Source organism: Apteryx rowi, unplaced genomic scaffold (assembly GCF_003343035.1).
Source record: "Apteryx rowi isolate R43461 unplaced genomic scaffold, aptRow1 scaffold_19, whole genome shotgun sequence".
Lineage (NCBI taxonomy): Eukaryota > Metazoa > Chordata > Aves > Apterygiformes > Apterygidae > Apteryx > Apteryx rowi.
Window position 1 is genome coordinate 2947586 of NW_020448196.1, and position 24278 is coordinate 2971863.

General features: G+C 46.2%; 5 protein-coding genes and 4 non-coding genes across 13 annotated transcripts; 6 read left to right on the forward strand and 3 right to left on the reverse strand.

The window, feature by feature from the left end:
- Positions 1-2: 2 nt before the first annotated feature.
- SURF6 (surfeit 6) lies at positions 3-2890 on the reverse strand. 2 transcript variants are annotated; one of them, XM_026062196.1, is made up of 4 exons: positions 2727-2890; positions 2105-2320; positions 1365-1456; positions 3-917 (listed from the first exon to the last, which is right to left on the reverse strand). In XM_026062196.1, the coding sequence occupies exons 1-4, from the start codon at positions 2818-2820 to the stop codon at positions 246-248; spliced, it is 1074 nt and encodes a 357-aa protein (XP_025917981.1). In that variant the 5' UTR covers positions 2821-2890; the 3' UTR covers positions 3-245. The 2 variants fall into 2 exon arrangements, with proteins under 2 accessions (XP_025917981.1, XP_025917982.1); XM_026062197.1 differs by lacking the exon at positions 2727-2890 and adding an exon at positions 2504-2695.
- A 769-nt stretch (positions 2891-3659) lies between these two features.
- On the reverse strand, positions 3660-10739 carry MED22 (mediator complex subunit 22). Of its 2 annotated transcripts, none has more exons than XM_026062203.1 (4): positions 10489-10739; positions 9911-9991; positions 9265-9473; positions 3660-5070 (listed from the first exon to the last, which is right to left on the reverse strand). In XM_026062203.1, exons 1-4 carry the CDS (start codon positions 10609-10611, stop codon positions 4878-4880), a joined length of 606 nt encoding a protein of 201 aa, XP_025917988.1. In that variant the 5' UTR covers positions 10612-10739; the 3' UTR covers positions 3660-4877. The 2 variants fall into 2 exon arrangements, with proteins under 2 accessions (XP_025917988.1, XP_025917987.1); XM_026062202.1 differs by having other exon boundaries at positions 3660-5076; positions 10489-10731.
- On the forward strand, positions 10610-15281 carry RPL7A (ribosomal protein L7a). Its single transcript, XM_026062066.1, has 8 exons — positions 10610-10658; positions 11305-11475; positions 11962-12111; positions 12972-13112; positions 13476-13555; positions 13976-14106; positions 14558-14627; positions 15117-15281. The coding sequence occupies exons 1-8, from the start codon at positions 10610-10612 to the stop codon at positions 15219-15221; spliced, it is 897 nt and encodes a 298-aa protein (XP_025917851.1). The 3' UTR covers positions 15222-15281.
- Positions 11820-11892, forward strand: LOC112964371. The gene has a single exon (XR_003252941.1). It is a non-coding gene; the product is annotated as a small nucleolar RNA SNORD24 (small nucleolar RNA).
- Positions 12831-12896, forward strand: LOC112964372. Its single transcript, XR_003252942.1, has one exon. It is a non-coding gene; the product is annotated as a small nucleolar RNA SNORD24 (small nucleolar RNA).
- LOC112964370 lies at positions 13226-13302 on the forward strand. Its single transcript, XR_003252940.1, has one exon. It is a non-coding gene; the product is annotated as a small nucleolar RNA SNORD36 (small nucleolar RNA).
- On the forward strand, positions 13828-13900 carry LOC112964365. The gene has a single exon (XR_003252935.1). It is a non-coding gene; the product is annotated as a small nucleolar RNA SNORD36 (small nucleolar RNA).
- A 652-nt stretch (positions 15282-15933) lies between the features above and the next one.
- Positions 15934-20470, reverse strand: LOC112964299 (surfeit locus protein 1). Of its 3 annotated transcripts, none has more exons than XM_026062200.1 (9): positions 20257-20470; positions 19759-19840; positions 19507-19634; positions 19040-19122; positions 18005-18196; positions 17594-17666; positions 17095-17217; positions 16735-16816; positions 15934-16483 (listed from the first exon to the last, which is right to left on the reverse strand). In XM_026062200.1, the coding sequence occupies exons 1-8, from the start codon at positions 20293-20295 to the stop codon at positions 16772-16774; spliced, it is 765 nt and encodes a 254-aa protein (XP_025917985.1). In that variant the 5' UTR covers positions 20296-20470; the 3' UTR covers positions 15934-16483; positions 16735-16771. The 3 variants fall into 3 exon arrangements, with proteins under 3 accessions (XP_025917985.1, XP_025917983.1, XP_025917984.1); XM_026062198.1 differs by having other exon boundaries at positions 17055-17217; XM_026062199.1 differs by lacking the exon at positions 15934-16483 and having other exon boundaries at positions 16792-16884; positions 17055-17217.
- Positions 20471-20488: 18 nt separating this feature from the next.
- On the forward strand, positions 20489-24213 carry SURF2 (surfeit 2). The gene is made up of 6 exons (XM_026062201.1): positions 20489-20624; positions 21144-21298; positions 21538-21641; positions 22100-22291; positions 23092-23267; positions 24114-24213. Exons 1-6 carry the CDS (start codon positions 20550-20552, stop codon positions 24195-24197), a joined length of 786 nt encoding a protein of 261 aa, XP_025917986.1. The 5' UTR covers positions 20489-20549; the 3' UTR covers positions 24198-24213.
- The last annotated feature ends 65 nt before the right edge of the window (positions 24214-24278 follow it).

The following is a 24278-nucleotide window of genomic DNA, read 5'->3' on the forward strand; positions in this document are numbered from 1 at the left end:
AGGAATCTCTCAAACACACAAGTGGATTTTATTGAGCAGAGGCAGTAACACTGACAGCCACACAGGCTGCCTGATTTCTCCGAGATAACTTCCTTAGTCCCCCAGTTATGCTGTAATACAAAAATACAGAGAGTATGAGGCAGACGGACCAAAGTAGTTCTGTAAAAGTTCATTACTAAATCCCGCCAGCAGCCCCATAAACCGGGACTTCAGTTTCCAGGCTGCAAGTACTAATTGCCTCCCTCTCACTTTAAGCCAGCTTTCTTCAAGTCTTCGGGCAGAATGCGCCCTTTCTTCCGGGCCTTGGTTTTTTTGCGCTCCATCTTGTCCTTTTTCTTCTTCTGAATGTTCTTGCGACGTTTTTCCTGCCGCTGTTGCATCTTTTCTACTACTTTCTCTGTCCGCTTCTCCCACTGCTTCTGGCGCTGCGCTTTACGCTTCTCCTTGCGCTTCAAAGCTTCTTTCAGACGTTCCTCGTCGTCACGAATCTTTATGCCTTCAGCCTTATAGAGAACATTTGTCCATTTCATCTTATTCTCTAGCTCCTGAGCTTTCTTCTGGTCTTTATCCTTGAGTTCCTCCAGCTTATTCTTCCTGGTCTCCAGCCTGCTCAGCAGCTGTTTGTAGTTTTTGCCCGTCAGAGGCGTAATATTGCCTTTCACTCCTTTCCTCTTCTCTTTCTTCTTCTGGATCTTGCTCAGCTCATTCTCTTCATGGACTTCAACCCTGTTAAAGACAATCTCAGCTGTGCTCTCCTCCTTTTTGCTTGGCAGCTCTACAGGTAACTCCTCTGTTCCCTTCTTCTCCATTTTCTCCTTCATCTTCATCTCCTTTCTTCGACGCTTCTTTCTCTCTTTCTCATACTTCCTTCTACGCCTCTTCTCCAAGACAGCAGGGGGTAATTCTTTGGCATCATCCTAAGAAGAAGGTATGACATAAATCAGTTGCCTTAAAGAGATCAGGCAGAATTAGAAGTGGGATGTCCTCAAGCTCCTGATTTCAAACTTCTTGTAAGAAGCACAGAATCTTTGATGAGAAGTGAGTTCAGCTTTTAGAGATACTAAACACATGACCCCTTTCAGATTCTCAGTGTATTATCTTTTCCTTTTAAGTCACCAGAGGCATGCTCTCTTCCAAAATAGCCCCTGCCTAGTTTCACTTGTTCCTCTGGACCATGGAATACATGCAGGACTCCCAACAATGCCTGTAAGCACTTCCTTAGGAGACAGCAGGCAACTCAAACCCTCAACCTAGCAAGATTATAGCCCTGTTCCCCATACTCCCAGGAGACCTAGCAAGAGTGTATATTGCATACATATATTCACGTACACCCACACACATGCATATTATCAAAATTCTCTTACTTGACCAGAAGCTTTTTTAATCTTCTCATGTAATCTCTGACGCAAGAGATTCATTGCAGAAAAAGAAGGCGAACTGAGTTCACTTTTGCCATCTGAAAATGAGAGGCAGAAAATAAAGCAGTTTACTTAAAATACAGCACCGGCTAAATAGAATTTTTCTGGCTGATTCCAGCAGGACAGCTATGGAAAGAACCAGATCTCTTGCAAAGCTGTGAATAGAAGAAAGTAAATTCTAAAGAAACCAACAGTTTATTTTTTATTGGTTTCTTTAGAATTTCCCTTCTATCCACATTATCATTCAACATTGCCAGCCCACAGACTAACATGACATGCTGTATGGCTGCCTAACAAGCCTGAAGACAAATATCCAGCTAGTGGAAACAAAGACACCAAAGACATCTTTTCCACTCAGCCTTTTCTTTATGATCAGGCATTTGAGATTCATAATGGGAGGCAGGCATAGGATGAAAGAGATTGCAACTATGCCATAATTCCCAGAAGTTAGCCATATATATAAAAAGTCCGCAACTGATTAAATGCTCACATTTTTAGAGAGCCACCCAGTGGTCACATAAAAAATTTATGTGCATGTGTGTAAGTTTTTAGGGAACATAGAATAAGCAAAGATATTTTCAATTCAGATAGATTTCTTAAAGGCTTTCCAAACTGCACACATGTGAAACAACTGAAATGCAGCCACATCAGTTCAGGTAACTTTAATCAGACTCTGGTATTCTTACCTGTAACCGAACTCTCATTTTTGCTCTGTTTAACACCTTGTGGAGATGATGTGCTGGACTGAGGGGCTGCTTTTTGCACTTGAGCAAGTTTATTTTTATTGGACACCACCTGTTTAACTGGAGGACCATTTGTCTTCTCAGCTTGTTTTCTAGGTTTCTTTCTCTTCTTTTTTTTGAGCTGCCTGCCAGCATCTTCAGGCTGGCCTGGCTTAGACACTAGAAGGCAGAAAAAGGATTATATTAAACATTACAACACTATATTCCCACTCCATAACATTCAGTTTTTATTGATGACTAAAGTTCTAGCAATGCTGTGTAACAGCATAATGGTGTACCTTAATCTTTAAACATGTGTATTTTAGGATTTATTTAAATAGAGCCAAACATGCTAGCACATACTTTAGTAATACTGCAGCTCTGCCACATTCAACAACGTGCACAAACGTGAATGAATAACGACCACAGATTCCCAGAGCCAATCATAATTTACATTCAGCCATAATCCACAGTGCACGTGCTCAGGTGCCTGTTACGGCACAGTCTGGCCTTGCTTAACCACGCCACAAGCCCCGCTCCCTGCGGTCGCGCGGAGGCGCAGGGTGGCAGCGGCGCAGGCCGTTACCCCGTTTCCTCTTCCGCGCCTCCGGGGCGCGCTGCGCGCAGACCCGGCTCGCTAGGCCCTGCAAGTAGGAGTCCTGGGCGGCCAGGCTGGCCATGGTGAGCCGGCGCGGGCCGTCCCCGGCGGGCGCGGCGCCCTCAGCGCGGGCAGCCCCAAGAGCCCCGGCCGCGCCGAAGCCGCGCCGTCCCCTCCTCGGAGCGCCCCGAGGGCCGCAGCATCCCCCGCCCGCCCGCGCCCAGCCGCTGAGGGGAGCGCGGAGCCACCGGCGTGCGGCAAGCACCCGCGCCAGGAAATGACGCCACGGCGCACGGCAGTGACGCCACGCTGGGCGGAGCGCGCCGCCGCCTCCCCCCGCCCCGGCAGCAGAGCCGAGCCGCGCACGTGCTTCTAGCTGCCGTTCCCCGTAGGAGCCGACTCCTAGGCCTTCTCAACACCCTCCTCGCTCCTTAGCGAGGCAGGAGTGCTCAAACTACCTCTAGAAAATAGCTCGGCTAGCTCCCTGTCCTCTCAGATACCCCCTTCTTCAGGAGCTACCTGCAGCATAGGCCTCTTCTCACCCCTGCAGAGTTCAGCCCTCAGGCCTGGGAGCCCTAAACCCTTAATTTGTAACACCTGTATCAAAGGAGACAAGTCTGCACAAGCTCTGCACATTGCTAGCCTGTAGCAGCCAAAATTTTGTGGGCATGAGGTGAAACAGTAAGGAACACAGGTGCCTAGGAAACAGCTCTGCTGGAAGCTCAACAGCAATGCACTCTTGCAAGTTTTATTAGCATGATTATTTCTGTGGCACAGATAGGACTGTAGCTCCAGGATCAGCTGCAAGAGGAGATGGATTAAAAAAAAAAAAAGTAGGGAAGCACTCCTTTCTAATGCCTATTTGTGCTTAAGATTTTCATGTTTTCACATAACCTTGTGGCTGAAAACACACACTTTAAAAATTATATGAAAGAGTTTTATTAAACCACCTAATTACAAAAAAAATGGAATGGGAGAAAAATAAAACCAAGAGTAAACCAAAATTCACATCCTTTGAACAGAGAAGTTACAGGAGAATGCTGGGAAAGCTCAGCTAAGACATTTGCTCTGAATGCCTCAGTAGCTCTGGTTTCCAGACACTAAGCTGTCATGACCTTATTTCATTTCAAATACCTCCTCCTTTAATTGTAGTTAGAATTAATTGCAAACAGGAAAGGCAGTGGAAATGCCAAGTTGCTGAATAACTGTGGACAAAACACTGAAAGCATTTCTTAGAAAGGAAACTGCAAGAAAGTGAATAACTTAATATCCCCTCAGTGTCAGGTACACCCTCAGTTGTCTCCAGTCAACATTTGTTACTAAATGAAACTTAACCAACTAGCTTCACATTAGCTCAGGCTATGTTAACAGAAGGTTTCTGTGTAAACACTCAAAGAGGAAGCAGACTCAAGTCTGCTATTGCTTCTATCTGTAGCATTGAGCAAATTGCATCATCAATACCACAGTGATTCCTCTGTTTGCCCCTTCCTTTCCAAAAGGAAAAATACTGCTCTGACAAGTGTCTTCAGGAGATCTTCCTCCCAAATACCTAGGGAAGAGTTCAAGTTTTTGAAGCACTCTGCAGGTAAAGAGTGCTCTGCAAAAAATACCAGTGAGATTCTTATTCCAATTAAGTAGAACAGAGATTGGTTGATGGCATCCCGAAAGAGAGACTTAAAGCAGCCAGAAAGTTAACCACCTTAATTCTGAGGTAACAGAGGAAAAAACCCAAAACACTCACTACCTCTAAAATTTGGCTCACGTCTCATCCCAAAGAAATTTAATTCCCAGCACTCTACCATGTACTGGTTGAGAGATTCAAATGGAAACAAACACTGGATTTCTAATGAATTCTACAGGTAACCATGACAAAGTAATGTAAAAGCAAACCTAACTCAAATTTGTTAGAACAATCAAATTTGTATTTACTTATTGCTTTCTCTCAAGGGAGAGGAACATTCATGGCAATGTCCCAGGGATGGAGAAAGCACTGTGGCTATACAGTGAACAGCAACCTGCAAATAAGACTCCCATGCACTATCCTGACAGTGGGAGATGTGCGCTCAGTACAGCAGGTGGAAGACATCCAACAGCTCAGCGCCACCAGGAGGAATGTGTGCAGCCAGCAGAGGATCCTCTTCAGGAGTGCTCCGTGGGGCCTGCCCCGTGCCCGTTCACATGTGGGTGCGATGGGGTTGAGCTCTGAGAGGTAGCAACGCTCTGCTCTGGTGTGGCAGTTGTCAGAGGCATGGAGAGGCTTTCAGGGGACAGCGTGGCAAGGTCTTGTCTCCAGTAGGCTTCACACAGTGGAAGATCATTGCTGTCACACAGACTGTAGCTTTCCAGAACAAACAACCCCAGTAAGAAGATATAGCAGGTGCAAACAGAGAGGAGGGGAAGGGAGGAAGAAGGAGGGGAAAAAGCAAGACAGAAGCAAAGCATTAAGAAAATGGCAAAAAAAAAGTTCATGGATCTAAGGTCTGTGATCACAAATTCATCATAGCTCTTATGCCACTGGCCTTCCCTAAGATACCCCTTAAGGGCTGGTGTTGGATCTCATGCACCTGATGAGGACTGGGGAATTTCAGAGACAATTGTTCCTGCAAACTGAGACAGAGGTTGAATTTTAATTCAGATGCTGCAAGTGCCTAGAAAGAGATGTGGGTTAGAATTCTAGCATTCCCAAAGACAGGAGTTTTGCCACTGATTTCAGTGGGACAAGGCCCTCATTCATAATCATTTCACTTGGAGTTAGATCATGACCTAAAGGAGGAAAAGAATCAGGCTCTAGATTTAATTCAGCAAAAAAAAAGCTAGCTCAATTGTTTTAAGGCCTGTCCCTGTAGTGAAAAGGAAGGAGCCCTATCTGCACCCTTGCTCTTCCATAGAAGGTCTTTCTTTTGAAGCATCCCCAGCCTGATTATAAAGTACTTAAAGTACTGACAGCTTCTACTGGTTTCAGTAGACCTTGAGTTAATAGTTCTAAAAGCAGCTTGCTGGATTTGATCACCATAGACTATAGAATTGGATGAAGCATCAGTATGGGAAAGTAGTATTTTTAAACTGGCTAATTCTTTTCTGCGCTCAAAGGGAAATACCACGTGGAAGTGCCAAAATTAAAGAGAAAAGTGATGGAAGAGACTTGAAGAAAACAAAACAAATACCAAAGGAGCTGCACACACAAGAGACACGCAAGACAAAGTGAATACTAGAGCAGAAAGCAGCTTGCGTTCAGAGTAAAACAAACCCAACTGGTCAAGTGGTTATGTTGTAGCTTTATTTACATTAAAAGTATATGGACTTGAATAGATGCTTATGGGAAATATTAAGTGTAAAAATATAAGAGACACTTCAAGTTGCACAAACATGTAACATGTTGAGATCTAACCCCACACAAGACAGCTCCTGTGATCTCAGAGGAGGGAGCAATGGAGCATAAATGCAAGTTTTGGCTTTAGGATAAGAAGGCAAGCTGGACTTGGAGTTACTGCTTTGCAGAATAAGCACACAAAGCCCTGGCTTCAAGCACCTACTTCTGAGCTCTTTTCTGGTAGCATTACCCAGCTGTTTTGAAATGCAAGTGAGAAGGCAGTGGATACAGGCATTGTATTTGGGGCTTTTGAAAAATTCCCCAAAGGATTCCTTTTGTTGGGGCATGAAGATACAACCCCGCCCTACAATCCAAAACAAAATGCAGCTTGATTCAGTTAGTGAGGACCTTCAGGACTAAACCAGAACTACTACCCCTTTTTCCTCAGTCTTAGACTTTAAGCCCTGGTTTCCAAGGAGAGCTGGACCACAGCAGCCATCACATCCATCTTGGCAGGTGAACTACTATGAACACTTTTGCTGTGTCAGAACTATACCTGCTTCTCCTGCTGCCCCACAAAGAACAGCTCCAAAAGCCTAAGCTTCACCTCTCATTAACACTCCTCAAAAGTCTGGGTGAGGAGTGACTACTGCAAGGCCCACAACAGCACTGCCTTACCTGCTACTGTCCTTTGACTGAGGCTTTCTCATTGTGCAGAGGGCACTGCACTGCTCCCTCAGGGCACATAGGCTGTGTGCAAAGGAACATATCTAGGAAACTACTTGAACACAGGGATTGAAAGCAAAGACTCCTTCAAAACAATCTACTCAGCTTTAGTTTCACAGATCTGTTTTCAGGTTTTCTCATCAAAACCCCTGTGTACAAATAAGTCTAGCAATGAAACTCAGCCCTAAAACTTAGGTGCATCCTACCAGTTACACAGTAGGGGACAGGGGGCCATCTCCTAAGCAGTGTTAGCATAATAGGAGTGACAACTGCCAAACAGGGGAAAACTCTCGTACAGACTTTTCATAGCTATCAGGAATACACAGAGACCAAAGGAACCACATACATCATTAGGCAGCCCTTAGTTTTGCAGCATCTGGAGGTATGCCAATATGGAAAGTTCACTTTCCTGCAGCCTGCCCTGGAAGGATGACCCAAAATAAACCAGTGCCCTTCAGAGCATGGAAGAACAGTTTGGCAGGATAGCTGTAGGGAACCCTGGTGTCCTAGCCTCACTGGACTGCAAACCTCTAAATCCTGTGGAATCAAGCCCCGCTAGAAAGTAACAGACAGTGCAGAGAGGCAGCCCCAGCTGGGCTCCCAGATCAGCATACAATGCCCATTTGTGGGCAAGCCAGCTTTGCATTTACAGCCATTTAAGCATGATTAACACTCTAGGACTATGTGACACATAACAGAAACCCTTTTCCCACATCAGACAATATGGTTTCATTAAAAATATCTTAATACTCTAATTATAAAAGGACTTTGAATAAATCACTGTTTTTCTATATTTACACACACATTTCTTTGGTGCAGAAATAAAGACAGGAAAGAGCACAAGAGGAGAAAACAGAAACAAGTGCTAAAAACAAATGACTAAAGCACTAGGTACTGCTACATGATAGGAGGTTTCAGTGGAGGGATCACAGCTCTGTAGCCTAGCCAAGTTTTGTCACCTCATGACCACTCTTAAAGAGCATGAAGGCAGATCCAACTGGTGTAATCAGAAGAGAAGAGCATTTGTGCTTACAGGCTAGTTCTGTTAAAAAGGGTTGCTTTATATGGCATTTGGTGCCAGACAGCTGGGACACCACGCCAGCATGGTCAGAACCCCTTAGTCCAAAGGATAAAGCTACAGACATACAGCTGTGGCTGTCCAGTGACAGTGCCAGAGAAGCACCTCCAGCACGTGAGGCACTATCATCCCTCATTGGATCTCTTTAGATACAACCACTGCTGTGCTGCATGCAGTTTATGTAGTGGATAAGTGACCTATATCCACTACCTAAGTGACCTATAATGGCCTGGACTGACTAGATTTGTCACCATCACTCCTCGTTTCTGAGATTTCTAGGACCCCTTACCATCCTGAGAAAACTGAGTAAAACTTGAGAAACAGCTTTAAATTTTTACCTCAAGTTTTCCTGCAATATTGCAGCAGTTCCTAAACTATGTCATATCAGTATTACCTTGCTCTTAAAATACTTATATTGCCCATAAACAATGGCCTACTTTAAGACATTGAGCACTTATGGTTTTAGTTGACTTAGTTGGTGCTATAGACATTCAGCATTTCTAGAAAGAATAGAAAGACAGAAAAGAAGAATCTAGTCATTAATTAAAATTTTAAATAAAATTTTGCAAGCTTAAGTCAGCTTTTGTTTAGAACTCATGTCATTATCACACTGACTTTGCTTAGCTTGGACAGTACAAAATTGGGTTCTCATTTGTTTTCTCCTGCTTTCATCTACTGCATCATCAATTAGAAGTGCTGGAGTGCATGGCAAAAGAATAAAGTGTCTGAATCATCTAAAGCTTGTTTTCTAAATAAGAGTCTTTTAAAAATATTAAAAATCCCAAAACAGTATAAACAAATCAGTATTGAGTCCTTCATAGAAAATCCTATCACAATCCCTCACAATTCAATAAAATTGAGAATGTCTTTTTTGCTCATTTCAAATGTTCACCTCAGTGGGACTTCAGGCAGCTGGGACAGTGGACTAGAAGAAAAAAGGCACACTGTGTAACCAGGTCACTTGTGAAAGAACTCACCACAAAGATGTGGGAAATATTCATCTTATCTAACTTTAGAAGCTAGCTTGGCAAGCTAGTCTCTCTAGGGAGAGAGACAGAGGCTCCTCCAGAGGGATATTTCAAACAGAAGCCTAATCTCCCCCAAAGAAATGCCTCTCCCTTTCCAAAGGTTCCAAAGGAAGTCTAAGCAAATTTTTCTGTCAAGTCTAGCCAACTAAAGCAGGCATCTAGAGTTTGACACTCTGAATAACTCCATCATGACATTATACCCTGTAGGATATCCGCAAGGAAGAGGTGATTGCTTTAAGTTGTAGAAAGTTTGACCTAATTAAAAACAAGGGAGTGAAATTTTGTTGGGAACCTCCAAGACCTGTATGCTAACGGCTATTTGTCTAGCCAACTCCCCCAAAAGGGATGGAGTCAGTAGGCAGAAGTCCCCTGCCCTATTTGTACCTGGAAGAGTAATATTCTTCTTCTAGTTCGTACAGGTCAATGGAGATCTCATCCCGTAGTGCAATCAATTTCTTGTCACATTCCTCCTGCAAGCTTTTCAGCTGCTGGTTGCGCTGGTTGATAGCTTCATTCACAGAGGGGAAATCATTGAGGATCAAGAACTGCTTCAGGTCTGATACAAGTTTCATCAGGGACTCACCAGCTCGGACCTTGCAGCATGGAAAGAATTACATAGCATATAGTATATTAAAACAGTGCTTTACTCCAATTCTGAAACAAGATCTCTCAAGCTGCTGCTTCAGCCCTATACAGGCATAGCTATCAGTAAGAGAAACACTTTCATTTCATTCAGTATTAAAAAAACCTTAGAAGTGACAGCAAGCTGATCATATCTCAGCTAGAAAGCCCAGAACAAAGTAGTTCCCATTTCAGGTCAGGATTCAGAGAAAAGTCTACAGTTGACAATCCAGACTACCCAGCTTTCCTCCAGAGAAGGAACTTGCCCAGCAGCCACCCCAAATAACAGATTACACTTCTGGCAGCAGTCCATGAGTATTAGACACAATACTAGATGCTATAATGAACCAGACAGCACACAACAGATGCGCTGCCCAATGTGTTCAAACAGCAGCAGAGGGGTACTTACGATGTTTGCAGCTCTGACATGCATCTCATAGTTATCCTGTTCACCCTGGGTAGCTCGAGAGACTTGTGTTTCATCCTCAATCTAAAGGAAAAAAGGCCATACACTCATCTTTACCCACTGAAATCCTGAGATGCAACCGTACTGTTGTAAGGCATCTCCTTTCCACCCAATCCACACCCAGAATCTCCGGGCTAGCCTCCGGTCTGTAAGGCAACCACGGACTGTCTTTGCTACCCAGAGCCCTCCCCAGGTTGGCAGCGCCGCCCGGGAGCTTCAGCACCGCTAGAGCGAGGGCAGGATGGCCAGGGGCATCCGGGAGGACAGACGGCCTCCCACGCCGGGGAAGAACCCTCGCCCCACAGAGCGACCTCGGGGGAAGGGCCCCCTCACAGACCCCTCTCTCCTCACGGGCCCCAGGGAAAGGGAAGTCCCCCCTCCTCCCCAACGGCCGCTCCCCCTCTCCCCTCACAGACCCCCCCCTCCTCCCCAACGGTCGCTCCCCCTCTCCCCTCACGGGCCCCGCCGAGGCCTCTTCCCTCAGGGCTGCCCCCGGCGGCTCAGCCGCGGCGCAGGCCCACCTTCGCGGTCTTGATGATCTCAGTGAAGTTGTCCATGATGGACTTGACGTCATCCTTGAGGCGCTTGTTGTAGGACTGCAGCAGCGTCTCCTTGCTCTGCGGCAGCACCCGCTGCTGCGACATGGCGGCTGCTAGCAGCCACGCGCCCACCGGAGAGGCGCCGCAGGAGAGTCGGGAGGGGGGGGGGTCCTGCCCCTTTAAATCCTGCCGTGCTCCCGCCGCGTCTCGCGACGCGCTCCTCCCTCTCGCGAGACTTCGCGGCCCGCCGCTATTACCCGGCATGCCGCGCTCTTTCTTTCTCTTCCTCAATCCAAGATGGTGAGCGTTGGCTGTCGCGGGGCGGGGGCCGGGGTTATCCGCCGCCATCCGCTCCCGCCGCCGGGTCGGGGGCCGGCGCGGAGGGGGCGCGGATGCAGAGCAGCCCGGCGGGCCCGCGGGTGCCGATTTGTACCGGGGCTGCGGCGGCTGGGGCCAGCCCAGGGGAGGCCGGAGCTGGGCCTAGCCTGCCTGCAGCCGGCGCGGCCCGGCGACCTGGGGCTTCTCCCGGCGCGGGCGGCTCTGAGGGCTCGGTGCCCGTTGCGGGTGTCTGCGCCGCTTTCGGTGCGGTTTCGGGGTCCGCTGGGCTGGGGAGCGCCTGCAGCTCCTTGGTGATTGCTGCCCCGCTGACGAGAGCAACAAGCTGTTTTGAGTTGGGTCTGTTTTTAAGTCAGAGTGAAGGATTTGCTCGCTTTGGGAGAGCAAGGCCTTTTCATGCCAGGTTGTGATTCCTTACCTGGATAAGGGCGATTCTGGGTGGAGCGTAGGCTTTTTTTTAAGCATGTGAGCATTTGAGGCGAAAGAAAGATGAGCATATTTCTTTTTTGCAGCCGAAAGGAAAGAAAGCCAAGGGCAAGAAGGTGGCACCTGCCCCTGCTGTAGTCAAGAAGCAGGAGGCCAAGAAGGTTGTCAATCCTCTCTTTGAGAAGAGGCCCAAGAACTTTGGCATTGGTGAGTAAGCAGGTATTTGAGCTCTTCTACTTGTTATTCAGGATTTTTTTGTTGTTTTATAGACAAACATCTGTAAATTTTAAATACGTTATAGTGTAAATATATATTTTCATATATTTTAAGAAAGTTGTAGAGTAGAGAGGGTGGTAAAGGCTATTGTCTGGTTACTTGCAGTGATGGTTCTTTTCATCACCAGTGTCTGAAGGTAACCGCAGACAACTAGCTAGTTTTTTAATGTTACAAAGATTCAATATTCGATTGGATTGTGATGATTCTTGCCCTTTTACGTTGACTATGGTGTGGTCAACTAATTAAGACTTTTATAGGACTTTTTTTTGTATGTGTGCAAATGATGTGAAAGAATATTTGCTATCTGAATGATAGTGCTGACACGTAACCACCAAGATCGCTGATGCACTCCTGTCTCTTCTGTGCTTTTTCTTTGTGATCTTGGAACTGCTTTGGGTTAAAAGTCTGTATTTCTAGGACAGGATATCCAGCCTAAGCGTGATCTCACACGTTTTGTGAAATGGCCCCGCTACATCAGACTCCAGCGCCAGAGGTCCATTCTTTACAAACGATTGAAGGTGCCTCCTGCAATTAACCAGTTCACTCAGGCTTTGGATCGCCAAACAGGTACAGATGTGCCTTCCAAAATTCTCTTGACTTGGGGCTTTACTGGGATACATGTCAGAGGAGAGAAAGGAAATCAAAGTAAAATTTAACAGAAGTAAACTGGAGTATTTGTGGTAGTAGCATAGTAGAGCTTTAACAGTGGTTGTGGTGATGTGAACAGCAAGCTGCAGTTTGGTGAAAGCCTTTGTGAATTTTCTGGATTAAATTTTGTTAGCTACTATGTACCTTGAAAAGGGGCTAAAAGCTACCAAACTTCCTACTTACGATCCAAAACCGAAATTGTCCTAATTGCGTATTCTGGTTTCCATTCTTCTAGGTTGATGTAGGAATATGTAGGATTCTTCACTGTGTAAATAGTTAGTCTGAGAGAGCTCTGTGTGAGCATGGGCTTTTGGGGGAGAGCCAGCATTCTGCAAGCTGACGTTGATACAGGGGAAGAAGAGACTTAAAGGGCTTCTGTGAAAAAGTAAATAGTCTTTTCCAGGTGACAGTGTCTATGCAAGAAACTTTCAACGTATGTAGAGTAACTCCCTCATAGATGTTGCCAAACAAGTTGCTTGCTTTAAAGGAGAAAGTGCACCAGCTTTAGCCGTAGTTGCTGTTGTGGTCAGCAGATATTTCTTCATCCAAACAATGAAGGAGCTCTCGTTGCCAGCAAAGGTGCACGTAGAGGTAAATATGGGTTCTAGAGGCACTCTGCTAGCTCTGTTCTTGCACTGTGCAAATGATGCTAGTTATTTGCTATCTAAATACATTTGATGACAACCACCAAGATCGCTGATGCACTTGAGTCCTTTAAAGAGTAATGCTGAGATTCTTAGGCCATGCACCTTATGAGTAAAGTCTATATTCTGTTCCAGCTACGCAGCTTCTGAAGCTGGCACACAAGTACAGGCCTGAAACTAAGCAAGAGAAGAAGCAGAGGCTACTGGCTCGTGCTGAGCAGAAAGCTGCAGGAAAGGGAGATGCTCCAACTAAGAGGCCACCAGTCCTCCGAGCAGGTAACTTTGTACATGGACTTGTCTGCTTGTGTGTACAGGAACGTGAGACTTCATTAGACAGCTAATTAGAAGAGTTGGCTCTCTGATCCAACCAAACACTATTGGACAAGCTATTGCAATGATGTATGAATTTCTTCACCTGAGCTCAAAGTGAAGAGCAAAATAGACGAGCTTTTTAACCCTGAGCTTTAGCAAATTGTCCACAGAATGTCCCCTCTGTGCTACTTGAATGGATGTGAAAAGTTTTTGCTGTTCTCATATTGAAGCCGTGCCATGGAATCTGAGCTGGTCATGTTAGGCTTATATGAAAGCTCTGAAAACACATTGACCTGGAGTAAACTCTTTCTGTAACTTGTTTTTCAGGTGTTAACACTGTTACAACTCTGGTAGAGAACAAGAAAGCTCAACTTGTAGTAATTGCCCACGATGTAGACCCCATTGAGGTAAGCACAGTCAGTGGATGTGTTATGGGCTAGCTGGGTCTGATCCAGGTTGTCCGTCTCTGAAAATATCTTTGGGTAGTCAGTAATCAGCTCATAAGATGGAAGAGATATGCATTAACTTTAGCTGAAGTCTGAACTGGGCTTGGGGTAAAATACAGAATAAACTTGTTCTAAAATGCATAGAAAGGGAATGCATAAAAACACCTGTTTACTGGAACTGGAATGATTGTGCATGATCACAATTGTCCTGGTGTTAAAATGAGGCTTGGCCCTTGCAATGATGTATGAATTTCTTCACCTGAATCAACAATGAAGAGCAAAACGAGCTTTTTAACACTGAGCAATTGCCACAGCCTAGATTGATTCAAAGAATGAAAAGTTGTTGCTGCCTTAATGATACAGTGCACTCCCTCTTTTCAGCTGGTGGTTTTCTTGCCGGCTCTGTGCCGCAAGATGGGAGTGCCGTACTGCATCATCAAGGGCAAAGCCAGACTGGGGCGACTGGTCCACAGGAAAACCTGTACCTGTGTTGCCTTCACCCAGGTTAACCCGTAAGTATTCTGTGTGCTGACTTAATTCACTGTAGTTGAGAAAGGAAGCTGCCTTTAAGCACAGATTATAGGACATATGGGTAACAAACTTGGGTTGCTTTAGTTTAAAGTAAAACTAAGACATGCTTGGGGTCAGCTACCTGTATAATGTCTAATAAAGATGTCTTCTTGCATGAAGAACTCTTATCACATCCAGGAGATGTGGTTTACCTTAATTTACTAGAATGGATGGTTACTCTTAACTGGAATACGTAGCTGGAACTATAATCGCAATCTGAGTGGTGCAAGTTCCTAAAGCATTGATGGTTTGAGGAGTTAATCCTTTGCAAATGATGCTTATGCTAACATGAAAAATCATGCTGGTTTTAAGAGCTCTTTAATCCCAAGGCAAAATATTTAATAGGGAACAGTGATGTTAATACTCTGAAGGAACTAAAACTATCACCAACAGGGAGGATAAGGGAGCCCTTGCAAAGCTGGTGGAGGCTGTCAAGACCAACTACAATGACAGATACGATGAGGTAAGATTCTCTGTATGGCTACCCTTGTCTTTTATAGTTCATACTGTTAGCTTATCCCCAATAGCTTCCCAATGAAATGCAAATTATTTCAGGTCTGGTGAGATTAACTTAAAGCCTCTTGGGCATGATAATATCCCTATTCTCTACCTGAGGGTGGGGTAAAAGGGCAAAAACCTTGATATTCTGCTGTCACCAAGTTAGGAGCAAATGGAGCTAACACAGTGCTAGGATTGCATAGAGTATAGCAATTTATGCTAGACTCAACCCCTACCCCCCAAGTGACAGAAATTCCATGGTGGCTGAATACAGCCCCATTCACAGGGAAAGATTTTAAACTGTAATGTCTCTGTGCTGCCAGAAAACATAGTTCACTGCTTTAAATGTGCGGGAATTCCAAACTATGACAGTGTTCCTCTTGTGCCTAAAGTGATGAGAGTGATATTCTAAGAGGTTGTATGAGGCATCTAACTTTTTCTCACTTCTTTCCAGATTCGTCGTCACTGGGGTGGTAACGTCTTGGGTCCAAAATCAGTGGCTCGCATTGCCAAGCTTGAGAAAGCAAAGGCTAAAGAACTGGCAACTAAGCTGGGTTAAGATGTACTGGATTGCTGCCATGTTTTCTGTACATAAAATAAACCCCCAAATTAAGTTTCAGTGGTCTCTGTTAATGGGAGGGTTTTGGACTGTAGTGGGTAGCATGTTTGCTTTGCCATATTTCTACTTAAAAGCTCTCTGTATGCCTTCAACCATATGACTGAACAGCACTGCCCAGAAACAGTTGCGTGGAACAGGTTATTCCCTTAGATAGAACAGCCCCCCTTAACTACTAGTTCTATGCAGTAATTCCTCTCCTTTGAACTCCGATCAGCTGCCTGTCAACGGCAGCTCATTTGCATGTACTGTGTGATTATAAAGTTGAATGGTCTAGTAAAGACAAGCATATAGTGTGCTCTAGTGCTTTTTAAGCAGACTACAAATTACAACCTCTTATTAGGAGGTCTGTGACACCTCTTCCATTGCAAGACTGTCAGTGAAAGCATGCTCAAGTAGTGGAGGAAGAGTCTAAATCTACTTGTCCTTGTATTCTTCTCTGGCTGCTGACTTGGTCTTGCCTCATTGTCAGAGGCTGCCACGCTCGGTAAGGCTCTGGCCTGATCTCAGAGGGCAGCTTGTTGCTGTTATCCCTTACCATGCTCTTGCAAAGCCACGTGCTGCCCTACCCCAGCTAGACGAGTATCCATAGTATCCTTTAATCCAGGTCTGTTATTGTTGAGATCTAAGATGTGCAAGCAAGTCACAAGATGAGCATCTGTAGGCCCTTTTTATTTATTCTGATTCAGCTGCACTGAGTCACTGTCCTGACTTCAGGAATGAGTAGTTAGTACAAAGAAATTTTGTGATTAAGAAAATCTTTTACCATCATTTGCTTACGCTGAACTTCATGGAAAATACAGCAGTGGAGAAGTTTGAGCTTTGTAGCTTACAACCACTGCCCAACCACGGTGGAAAATTGTATCCTTGAGCGGTCTAGTGAAGCTGATTTAAACAGCAGTCCAAACGGGCATGTACAATTTTGAGGTTGGATGTTTCCAAGCTGCAGCTAGAGTCACTGGTTAGAGCTCAGAATTTGCATCTGTTGCTCAAAGTCTGTTTGCAGTTTGGCAGCTTCACGAATTTATTGAATGCATGACTGAAACTCGGGATGCTTCAGTTCTTCAGGACCGATTGCTGTTTTCTAAAAAAAATAGTGATGACTGTACCATAGAAGAGTAGAAATTAGCATTTCCCCTCACAGAGGTATCTTTTGTATAAATTTTCTGTACCACATGAATGAAGTTGCCGCACATAAACCGTACCTACGAGAGAAAATAAAACCACGCATTTACACCTGTTTTCAAGAGGGACTGGACCTCCCTAAGTCAGCTGCGGTTTGCCAAAGCCCAATTATTTCAAATTGCCTTAGGTTAAAATTCCAGGTTTGCAGCTAAGGGCTCATTCAGTCTCACTGATGGAGGAGCTGAATGCCAGGCAAAAATTATTCCCTTGCTTTGAACGGGAGGCAGTTTAAAGCTCTACATTTAGAAAAACAGCTGACTGGGTAACTTACCACGTGATGATGTACTGCATGTGCTCATTTCTCAGGCTCACTCTTGTCTGGCCTCCAATGGGCCCCCCCGGGACTGTGCTTCCTATAGGTACAACATAGTGCATCAAATTAAATCTTAAGGACAGTCTGCACTGCATGTAGTTGTCCTTTCTGTGAGAAACACAATAAATGCGGTAAATGGCTTGGTACCCTACTTCTCTTCCTTAGGCTACAGTGTTCCCAAGTTATCAGTAAATCAGTTACCAGTTATGGCTAGCTGAACTGAAAAGGGGGGAGACCGATGTAAATTGGACATGGGGTTAGGTTCCTCTGTAACTTACTGAAATCTGCATCAATAAAGATGGGCTCAGCACCAGTCACCTTTGCCATAGCCTCCAGGTCACGATAATGCCAACGGTTTTTTTCAATGTTGTTTTCAGGCACAAAAGGTTTCCGTGTTTCTGACATTCTCACCACCCCGATGACATCAATTTCATCTTCAATCTGAAGAGAAGGGCAGAGACAAAAAGAAGGAATCTTTCAAAATTCACTTCACATTCCAGCATACCAGGTCCTGCTAGAAAAATGTTACCTGTGGTGTCTGGTTACAAAACAACTGGTAGTGCCGTACAGCAGGACAGGGCTGTGACACAGCAGGGAAAGAGACAGATCAGGATGACGTCCTTGTTTGTAAAAACACTTTATGTGCTCAGTAATAAGGTGGGAGGAAAAGTTTACTTTCTTTGAGAAGTGCAACGACTCTGTTTAAATAACCTCCCATGATGCTGAACATGGCTGCTGCCTTTCTTTGTCAGTAGTGTCTCTTTGGGTAATCACTGAGTAGAAAGTAATAGGCAAGGCTTCCCTCTACTCCTCTTACCTGCCCCTTCAGCCTCGTCTCTGGTTTCAGTTTCTTTTTGGGCACAAATCCTCGGTTGACTAAAATCGTGACCCTAGAGTTATATAAAGAGGACAAATACAGCTCATTAGAGGAAGGAAATTTTTCATTATTCCTGCTGCTGCCTAGAGCTAGGTACCGAAAAATATGTTTGGTGCCACTTTTTTTGTCATCTGAGTGCACATTATAAGGGATTTCAGATATAACTTGGAATCAAGCCTCAGTGACTTAACAGGCTGTGAGAGAGACACCTTTTAAGGGACAGTGAGTGATTAACATAAATCCAACACTGAGATTCAGCTTTTCAAAACAAAAGTAAGCTGCTTGGATGAAGCATGACTTTAATTAACTACACATATACATGTTCTCAGGCTTATGTGGGAACACACTTACCCTAGGTCTGTGCAGTAGAAAGGAGTAATGACATTTGCTCCATTTTCTGGGTTGGATGTCAGCCGTCCGGCTTCTCTGGCTTCTCGTTCAGGATCCACAAGTGATCGTGGCAAAATATAGAGCTCCTTGGAGTGGTCAAAATGCCCTCGGACCTTTACAGGCCTGTACTCTAATTCTTTCAATTCCATAGGGCTGCATGGAGCAAGATGAGAATAAAATCATGGCTGTGGCAGACAAATCAAACCAGGGGATTTTATTGTGGGATTCTCCTTTTTCCCCATGATTTTCTCTAGGGCCAGCTGGCAAACAGAAAGAGAAGACAAGTACCTCCCGGAACAAGCAGCTGGCTTAAGATTTTATTACTATCATAGTAAGTCAAATCAATAAGATCATGAGTATCTAGAGTACAGCTCTTTTCCATGATATCTGTAACTGAATACCACTTCAGTGATGCACGCAGCCAGCCAGCAGGTGACACTGCATGTACATCAAGCCAACAGGAAGCATTTCTTTCCCATCCCAGACCATGAAATTGAACTACTGAACTCTTTGACAGTTGTACCATATGGCCAAATGACCTTAAAAATCTCTCTTGTATCTGACACAACTGCTCCACACTTGGGGCAGAGCTTGCTATTGATCTAAGACTCCCTTGCTGTGGGAATACTCTACAGCAACAACTGATGTTTCTCAAGTGGTGCTCAGTAATCCCTCCTCTGGGACATCTTGGGCAACAGCTCCCAAACCCCCCTCCAGGCCGAATTACATACCACATTCTCCAGAACAGAGATTTGACCCTTTTAGATGCCTTTAGAATATCCCATAAGGAAGTGTTTGCAATATGCATTTAAAATAAGAGAATGAACATGATGTCTATCCTTTCAATTTGCTTGTGCATTCTGATTCACATTGCATTTCTTTATTTTCATGCAGTTTAGTTTAGCATAAACTCATTGGTGTAGGGACCATATCTAATACCCCCAGCCCACTGTCAGTACTTTGCAGACAGCAACTGTAACGACTCAGCTTCCTTACTCTAATGTCAGAGGGATGGGCTCTGCTGCAAGTCTTGATGCCAACTGTGCAATCAAATCCAATTTCCACTTTCGTCGCTGAACCTGGAAATACACAAAGTAATTCCCAGGGGTAGAATAGAGCACTGTAATAACCTCGGCAAGCCTGAAAACAGAGTCTGTTTCTTTATCAGTATTTTCTCCTCAGACGTGGCCTAAAGCAGGATAATCACAGACTGAAAAATGGAGGCTACTGACTTGATTTGGGGGGAAAGAAGAAATATTGAAATAAAAATAAAATAAATGAATTTCTCATACAAAGACTTGCATGAAACTCAGAAACGGACACCAGGAAAACTAAATACGAAATAGTATCTTCCAATGTTGTTTTCTGTGATTTGAACTAGATCACATTAAACAGCCAAAGATGGAAACACCAGACAGCCCTTAAGCACTTCTCTCTTGGAAGAATGAAATATTTATTTGTACCTGCCATGTGCCAAGGCAGAAGGTGGTCAGAGGGACAAGGAGAAGGCCCCACTTGAGCAGGACGCCCTCTTCAGATGCATCAGCAGCTGCTGCAGAGCTTCGTGGTCTGCAGGGCCTCAAGCAAACGCCTGGAGGAAAACAGAACAAGGAAGAGGCTTTGTACAGCAGAAAAGGTGCCAAAGTCCCGCAGAAAATGTCAGGGTTGGAGTAAGGCAGAAGCGGGGCAGAAGCCCAGACTAAACCTTTCCGTACCTTTAGTGCGCTGGAGCAGACCAGAACGCGCTTTGGTAAGAGGATACCCGAAACACGCTCTTCCGACCAAGCAATAGGACACCTAGGCGAAACAGAAGCGATCCTTTGCAGCGGCTCAGCTTTGCCAGGTCTGCACCGAGGCGGTGCCGGCCGCCCCGAGGCTCGCAGCTTTCCTTCGCTGCTGTGCTGAGGCCTCCTCTGGGCAGCCACCGGCCAAGCGCTACGGTTTAGGCCGTGACTCGGAGCAAATGAAACCACATCCCGGTCATGCCGCTCACTAGACCGCGACAAACGCTCTTTCGGCTACCAAATATATATATATATATATATATTTTTTTTTTTTTTCAAAAAAATCGTTTTTCAATCTATCCATCTCGCGGCGCTCGCGGCGCAGCTGGTCCCGCACGGCCGCGGGGGGACACGAGGCCCGGAGCGGGGCCGCCGCCCCCGAGGGGACCGAGGGGGGCACGGGGTCGTCGCCCCCCCACCCCCCCGCACCTGGGCCCGGGGCTCCCGCAGCAGCCGCCAGGTCGCCATGGCAACGCCGCCGCCGGCCCCTCGCCGCCGCCGCCCTCCTCCGGCCTAGACCGCCCGCCGGTAGTGCTGAGTAGGCTCCTCTCTAGCCGCTTCTCTCTATGCCGCCGGCTGCTTTCCGGTGTGGCCAGGACCGGAAGTTTAGGCGAGCTCCCGTCTAGGGGAGCCTCTCTATGATGCGGGCGCCGGGCGGCGAGGCCGAGGCGCGGCGGCGCACGGAGCTGCCCGGCGGCGGCGGCCCCTCCGCGGCCGCGGCCATGGCCGAGGTGCCCCAGGAGGTCCGGCTCTTCCTGCGGCAGCACCCGCTTCTCGGCCTCGCGGAGCCGGGCAAGGTGGGGCCTGGCGGGGGGGCTGCGGCCGCCTCCTGAGGGGGCCCTGAGGGGGGCCCGGGGCCGCTTCCTGAGGGGGCCCTGAGGGGGGGCCCGGGGCCGGGCTGCCTCCTGGGGGGGGCCCTGAGGGGGTCCCGGGGTCGGGCTGCCTCCTGAGGGGGGCCCGGGGCCGGGCTGCCTCCTGGGGGGGCCCTGAGGGGGGCCCGGGGTCGGGCTGTCTCCTGGGGGGGCCCTGAGGGGCGGTCCGGGGCCGGGCTGCCTCCTGAGGGGGGCCCGGGGCCGGGCTGCCTCCCCTGAGAGCCGTGGGGGGACCGAGGGCAGCTGGTAGGAGGCCGGGATAGGCACCCTGGCACCTGGGCTCTGGGCTCGGCCCCAAGGAGCTCCCTGGCCCGGAGTTTTTTCTCCCCTCTGTGGGACTCAGGCCATCAGGGAGGGGGACCCTGCTACGAGCCCTTCCCATCCCCATCCCCATCCCTGGGATAATCCCTTGTGCTTCCCTGACTAGACCTTGTCTTCCTTCAGGTGAGATGCAGGCTGACAGGCCACGAGATGCCATGTAGGATGTCGGAGCTGCAGGCTTATACTAATGGCAAGAAGTATCAGCGGCTGACAAAGACGGCCAGAGAGTTTGACTATGGCAAGTTTGAGCCCCATATAGTGCCAAGCACAAAGAATCTGTACGTATTCTTCCTCTTGCGTGTCATGCTTTGCGCCTCAGTCAATCTCACAAACAGAGTGGGTGGGCTGCGAGAAGTTCTTGAGTGTTTATGCTTTTTGGTAGGTTAGGAAAGTCTTTGTAAAGTATTTATTAACTTTGACCATAGTGCTTAAAAGTGAAAGATTATGAATTAATGGTAGAATTAAACTCTGTTGCTCACTCTTTCTTTCTTTTTTTCTTTCCTTCTGTGTCTGTAAGACATCAGTTGTTTTGCAAGCTCACTCTCAGACACATCAACAAGTTTCCAGAGCATGTGCTGCGTCATGTCCAAGGGAAACGCTATCAGAAGGCCCTAAGAAGATGTAAGTCGCTTTTCTGAAGATGATACAGTCATCCAACCTTTTTTTCTTAAGCTTTTGTGATTCCAATTACTCCATACATAGTGGGTAAGTAAGTTTTCTGTAGACTGACAGTAATATGGAGCACTGTTGCTGTATATGCTTCTCAGTTGGGAAGGAAAATCCCAGGCATAGGGAGCAATAGACCTCTTTAGCAAATACCTTGGATTATCCTTACTTGAAAGGAGCAGTTCTAAAACTTCCCCAGAGAGGATGGTTCTTGTGTCCAGCACAGTTTCTGTATTAACATCTGTTCTGTCTTTCATGGTCCCATAATATCATTCCAGGTTACATGAATGTGTATTAGAGCTAGAGCTTAACATACTTCTGAGTTGTATGTAATATAGACTATAGCTGGAAATGAAAGGGATCAAGTGATTGGGTATCCTTGCTCAGTGCTGGTTGATATCTCATGTTATTAGATGAGGAGTGCCAGAAGGAGGGAGTGGAGTATGTCCCTGCCTGCTTGCGGCAGAAGAAGCGGCGGAGACGGCATCCCGATGACCAAATGAACGGGAGCAGACAGCCTTACAGAAGAGAAGAATTCTGGGAGCCTAAGTCCAGTGATGAGGATGGAGAGGAGACAGATGACAGCATGAGTGATCTGTACCCACGTGAGTAAGAACACTGGTATCATCTATATCTTAAAGGGGGATTGTTAGTTATTTTTCTTCCAGCCTCTTTATATTACTCCCTTCTGGGAAGCTAGGTCAGTGGAATTTCTATTACCAGTGCAGGAGTAGGACTTAGTGACAGAAAGATAGCTGAATGTAACTGGGAAGATGGAGCCATTGTGAAGGAGCTGGGAGCTTCACTTTGCTGTACTGGAAGACAGGGCTCGGGTATGATTTTATTGATGCACTGTCAGGAGGGAAAGCTCCCAACATGCAGACGTGCTGGAGGCTTGTGACTTCTATCCGGTTCCGAGTTCCTGGGTTTGGGAAAAGCTTGCCACCACCAAATATAAAATAGCACTTATCGCTGAGTAACTAAGCAGACTCGGATCACAAAATGTGAGGGGAGGGTTACAAGATCCCCTGGGATTTGCTTCTTTAGGTGACTCTACTTTCCTGATTTCTCAGCAAGTCTTGCAGTCTAATAGGAGTTAGTAAGCCAGTTCCACTGACTTACATCTAAAAGACTCTGCCTTCCTGCAGGAGCATTGAGTTTTAAGACCACAGAACTGTCTGTGTTGAGCAGACAGAGCACCAGACACATTTCTAATAAACCAAACTTATTTCCCAAGTATTTCAGTAGCGACATGCCACATGTGTGACGGGCTAATGCTCAGAGACTGGAATGTGGTACTTCAGCTTGGCAGGTCACCTTTAAGATGCCCACAAAATAAAGTTAGGTGGAAACAGTAGCCTACTGCAAGAGGAAACTGCTCTTCAGCTGGGTCTTTGTGTTTTAGCTGAGCTCTTCCCAGAAAAAAGCCCAGCAGCTCCACAAAATGCAGAGGGCAGCGATGACTTTGCAACAGACAGCGAGGAAGACACGGCCAAGCTGACTGGGGAGAATGGCGACGTGAATGGAGAGGACAGTGGAAGAATGGATGTTAGCAAAGCAGCTGGCAACAAAAGGGGAAAGGTAGGAGTTATATTGCCACGTGCAACAGCAGGGGAGTGTGGAACCAGGCATTTGTCTCATCTATTACTGTGTGAGAAGCAGCAGCAGAAGGCGTAAAGCTATTTGGGAGAATAGACTTTCCCCATGCATCAGCCACTCACTTGCATCCTGAAGTATAAATTATTACCAGTAAATGTTTATTCTGTCTGCTGTAACTAAGGATGTTATTGCCCTTATAAATATTTATATTTATATAAAAATTGTTTGAATCCTGATGCACATTGTTCTAACAGGGAGACTGAAGTGCATCCTGTGGGTCCTGTATTACCCCCCCCCCCCAACCCCGCACTAGTTAAGCCCTTTTGAATGCAAGTTACAGGATTCAGTTTGGTCCTTCTAGCTCTTTTTTCTGTGCCTCTTTTGAGGAACTGGTAAAGTTTTGCCTTTGGACATGCTTACAGGAGGACACATTCTGGTCCTTCTCAGTTTGGAAAGCAGCTGGATTAGATGCTACGTACGTAAATTATGCATAAACCTTTAATTCTAAACAGCAGCCCTGAGGGAGGGGCTGGGATTCTTTCTGTTTCTAACTGCATCAAACTGACTGAAGTTTAGATTCATTTCTAGGGAGAGGCTGTCAGTGTCTGTGTCTAATGAAACCATTGTGCCCCTGTCGGAGAAGGGGATGCTAGCTTGCATCCCTACCACAGGGAAACATCCTGGCTGGCCCCATGTCCTCTGCGACCAGGACTGTGCTTGTTCTGTCTCCCTTGACACAGGAGACTACTCTAAACTTCTGTTAAGTCATCTCTGGCAGAGCTGGATTTACTTTCTGGAAAAAAGCTGATTAATTTTCTCTTTCCACAGAAACAGTCAGGTCCTTTAAAGAAGAAATTCAAAAATCGTCATCAAACCCCCCAAAATTTCAAGAAAGCCACCAATGGCAAATAAATTTTGTGAGAAATACTGTATGGCCTGTTATTTAACAGTTCTAGAGGATGCACAAGATTGTCTGAAGTGCTTGCTTGCGTA

Bases quoted from the DNA above. Each gene is read 5' to 3' on its own strand.
- RPL7A (XM_026062066.1), top strand. From the start codon at position 10,610: ATGGCGGCTGCTAGCAGCCACGCGCCCACCGGAGAGGCGCCGCAGGAG. The intron at 13,113-13,475 runs GTAACTTTGTAC...CTTGTTTTTCAG, and splicing joins GCCACCAGTCCTCCGAGCAG to GTGTTAACACTGTTACAACT. The intron at 13,556-13,975 runs GTAAGCACAGTC...CCCTCTTTTCAG, and splicing joins ACGATGTAGACCCCATTGAG to CTGGTGGTTTTCTTGCCGGC.
- MED22 (XM_026062202.1), bottom strand. From the start codon at position 10,611: ATGTCGCAGCAGCGGGTGCTGCCGCAGAGCAAGGAGACGCTGCTGCAG. The intron at 9,992-10,488 runs GTGGGCCTGCGC...TTTTTCCTTTAG, and splicing joins AGATCATCAAGACCGCGAAG to ATTGAGGATGAAACACAAGT. The intron at 5,077-9,264 runs GTACAAATAGGG...TGTTCTGGAAAG, and splicing joins GAAGAATATTACTCTTCCAG to CTACAGTCTGTGTGACAGCA.
- LOC112964299 (XM_026062198.1), bottom strand. From the start codon at position 20,295: ATGGCGACCTGGCGGCTGCTGCGGGAGCCCCGGGCCCAG. The intron at 19,635-19,758 runs GTACGGAAAGGT...GTTTTCCTCCAG, and splicing joins TCTGCTCCAGCGCACTAAAG to GCGTTTGCTTGAGGCCCTGC. The intron at 18,197-19,039 runs GTAAGGAAGCTG...TGCTCCATGCAG, and splicing joins CCCATCCCTCTGACATTAGA to CCCTATGGAATTGAAAGAAT.
- SURF2 (XM_026062201.1), top strand. From the start codon at position 20,550: ATGGCCGAGGTGCCCCAGGAGGTCCGGCTCTTCCTGCGGCAGCACCCG. The intron at 20,625-21,143 runs GTGGGGCCTGGC...GTCTTCCTTCAG, and splicing joins GCCTCGCGGAGCCGGGCAAG to GTGAGATGCAGGCTGACAGG. The intron at 23,268-24,113 runs GTAGGAGTTATA...CTCTTTCCACAG, and splicing joins CTGGCAACAAAAGGGGAAAG to AAACAGTCAGGTCCTTTAAA.
- SURF6 (XM_026062196.1), bottom strand. From the start codon at position 2,820: ATGGCCAGCCTGGCCGCCCAGGACTCCTACTTGCAGGGCCTAGCGAGC. The intron at 2,321-2,726 runs GTAACGGCCTGC...TCTGCCTTCTAG, and splicing joins GGCGCGGAAGAGGAAACGGG to TGTCTAAGCCAGGCCAGCCT. The intron at 918-1,364 runs GTAAGAGAATTT...CCTTCTTCTTAG, and splicing joins TTAAAAAAGCTTCTGGTCAA to GATGATGCCAAAGAATTACC.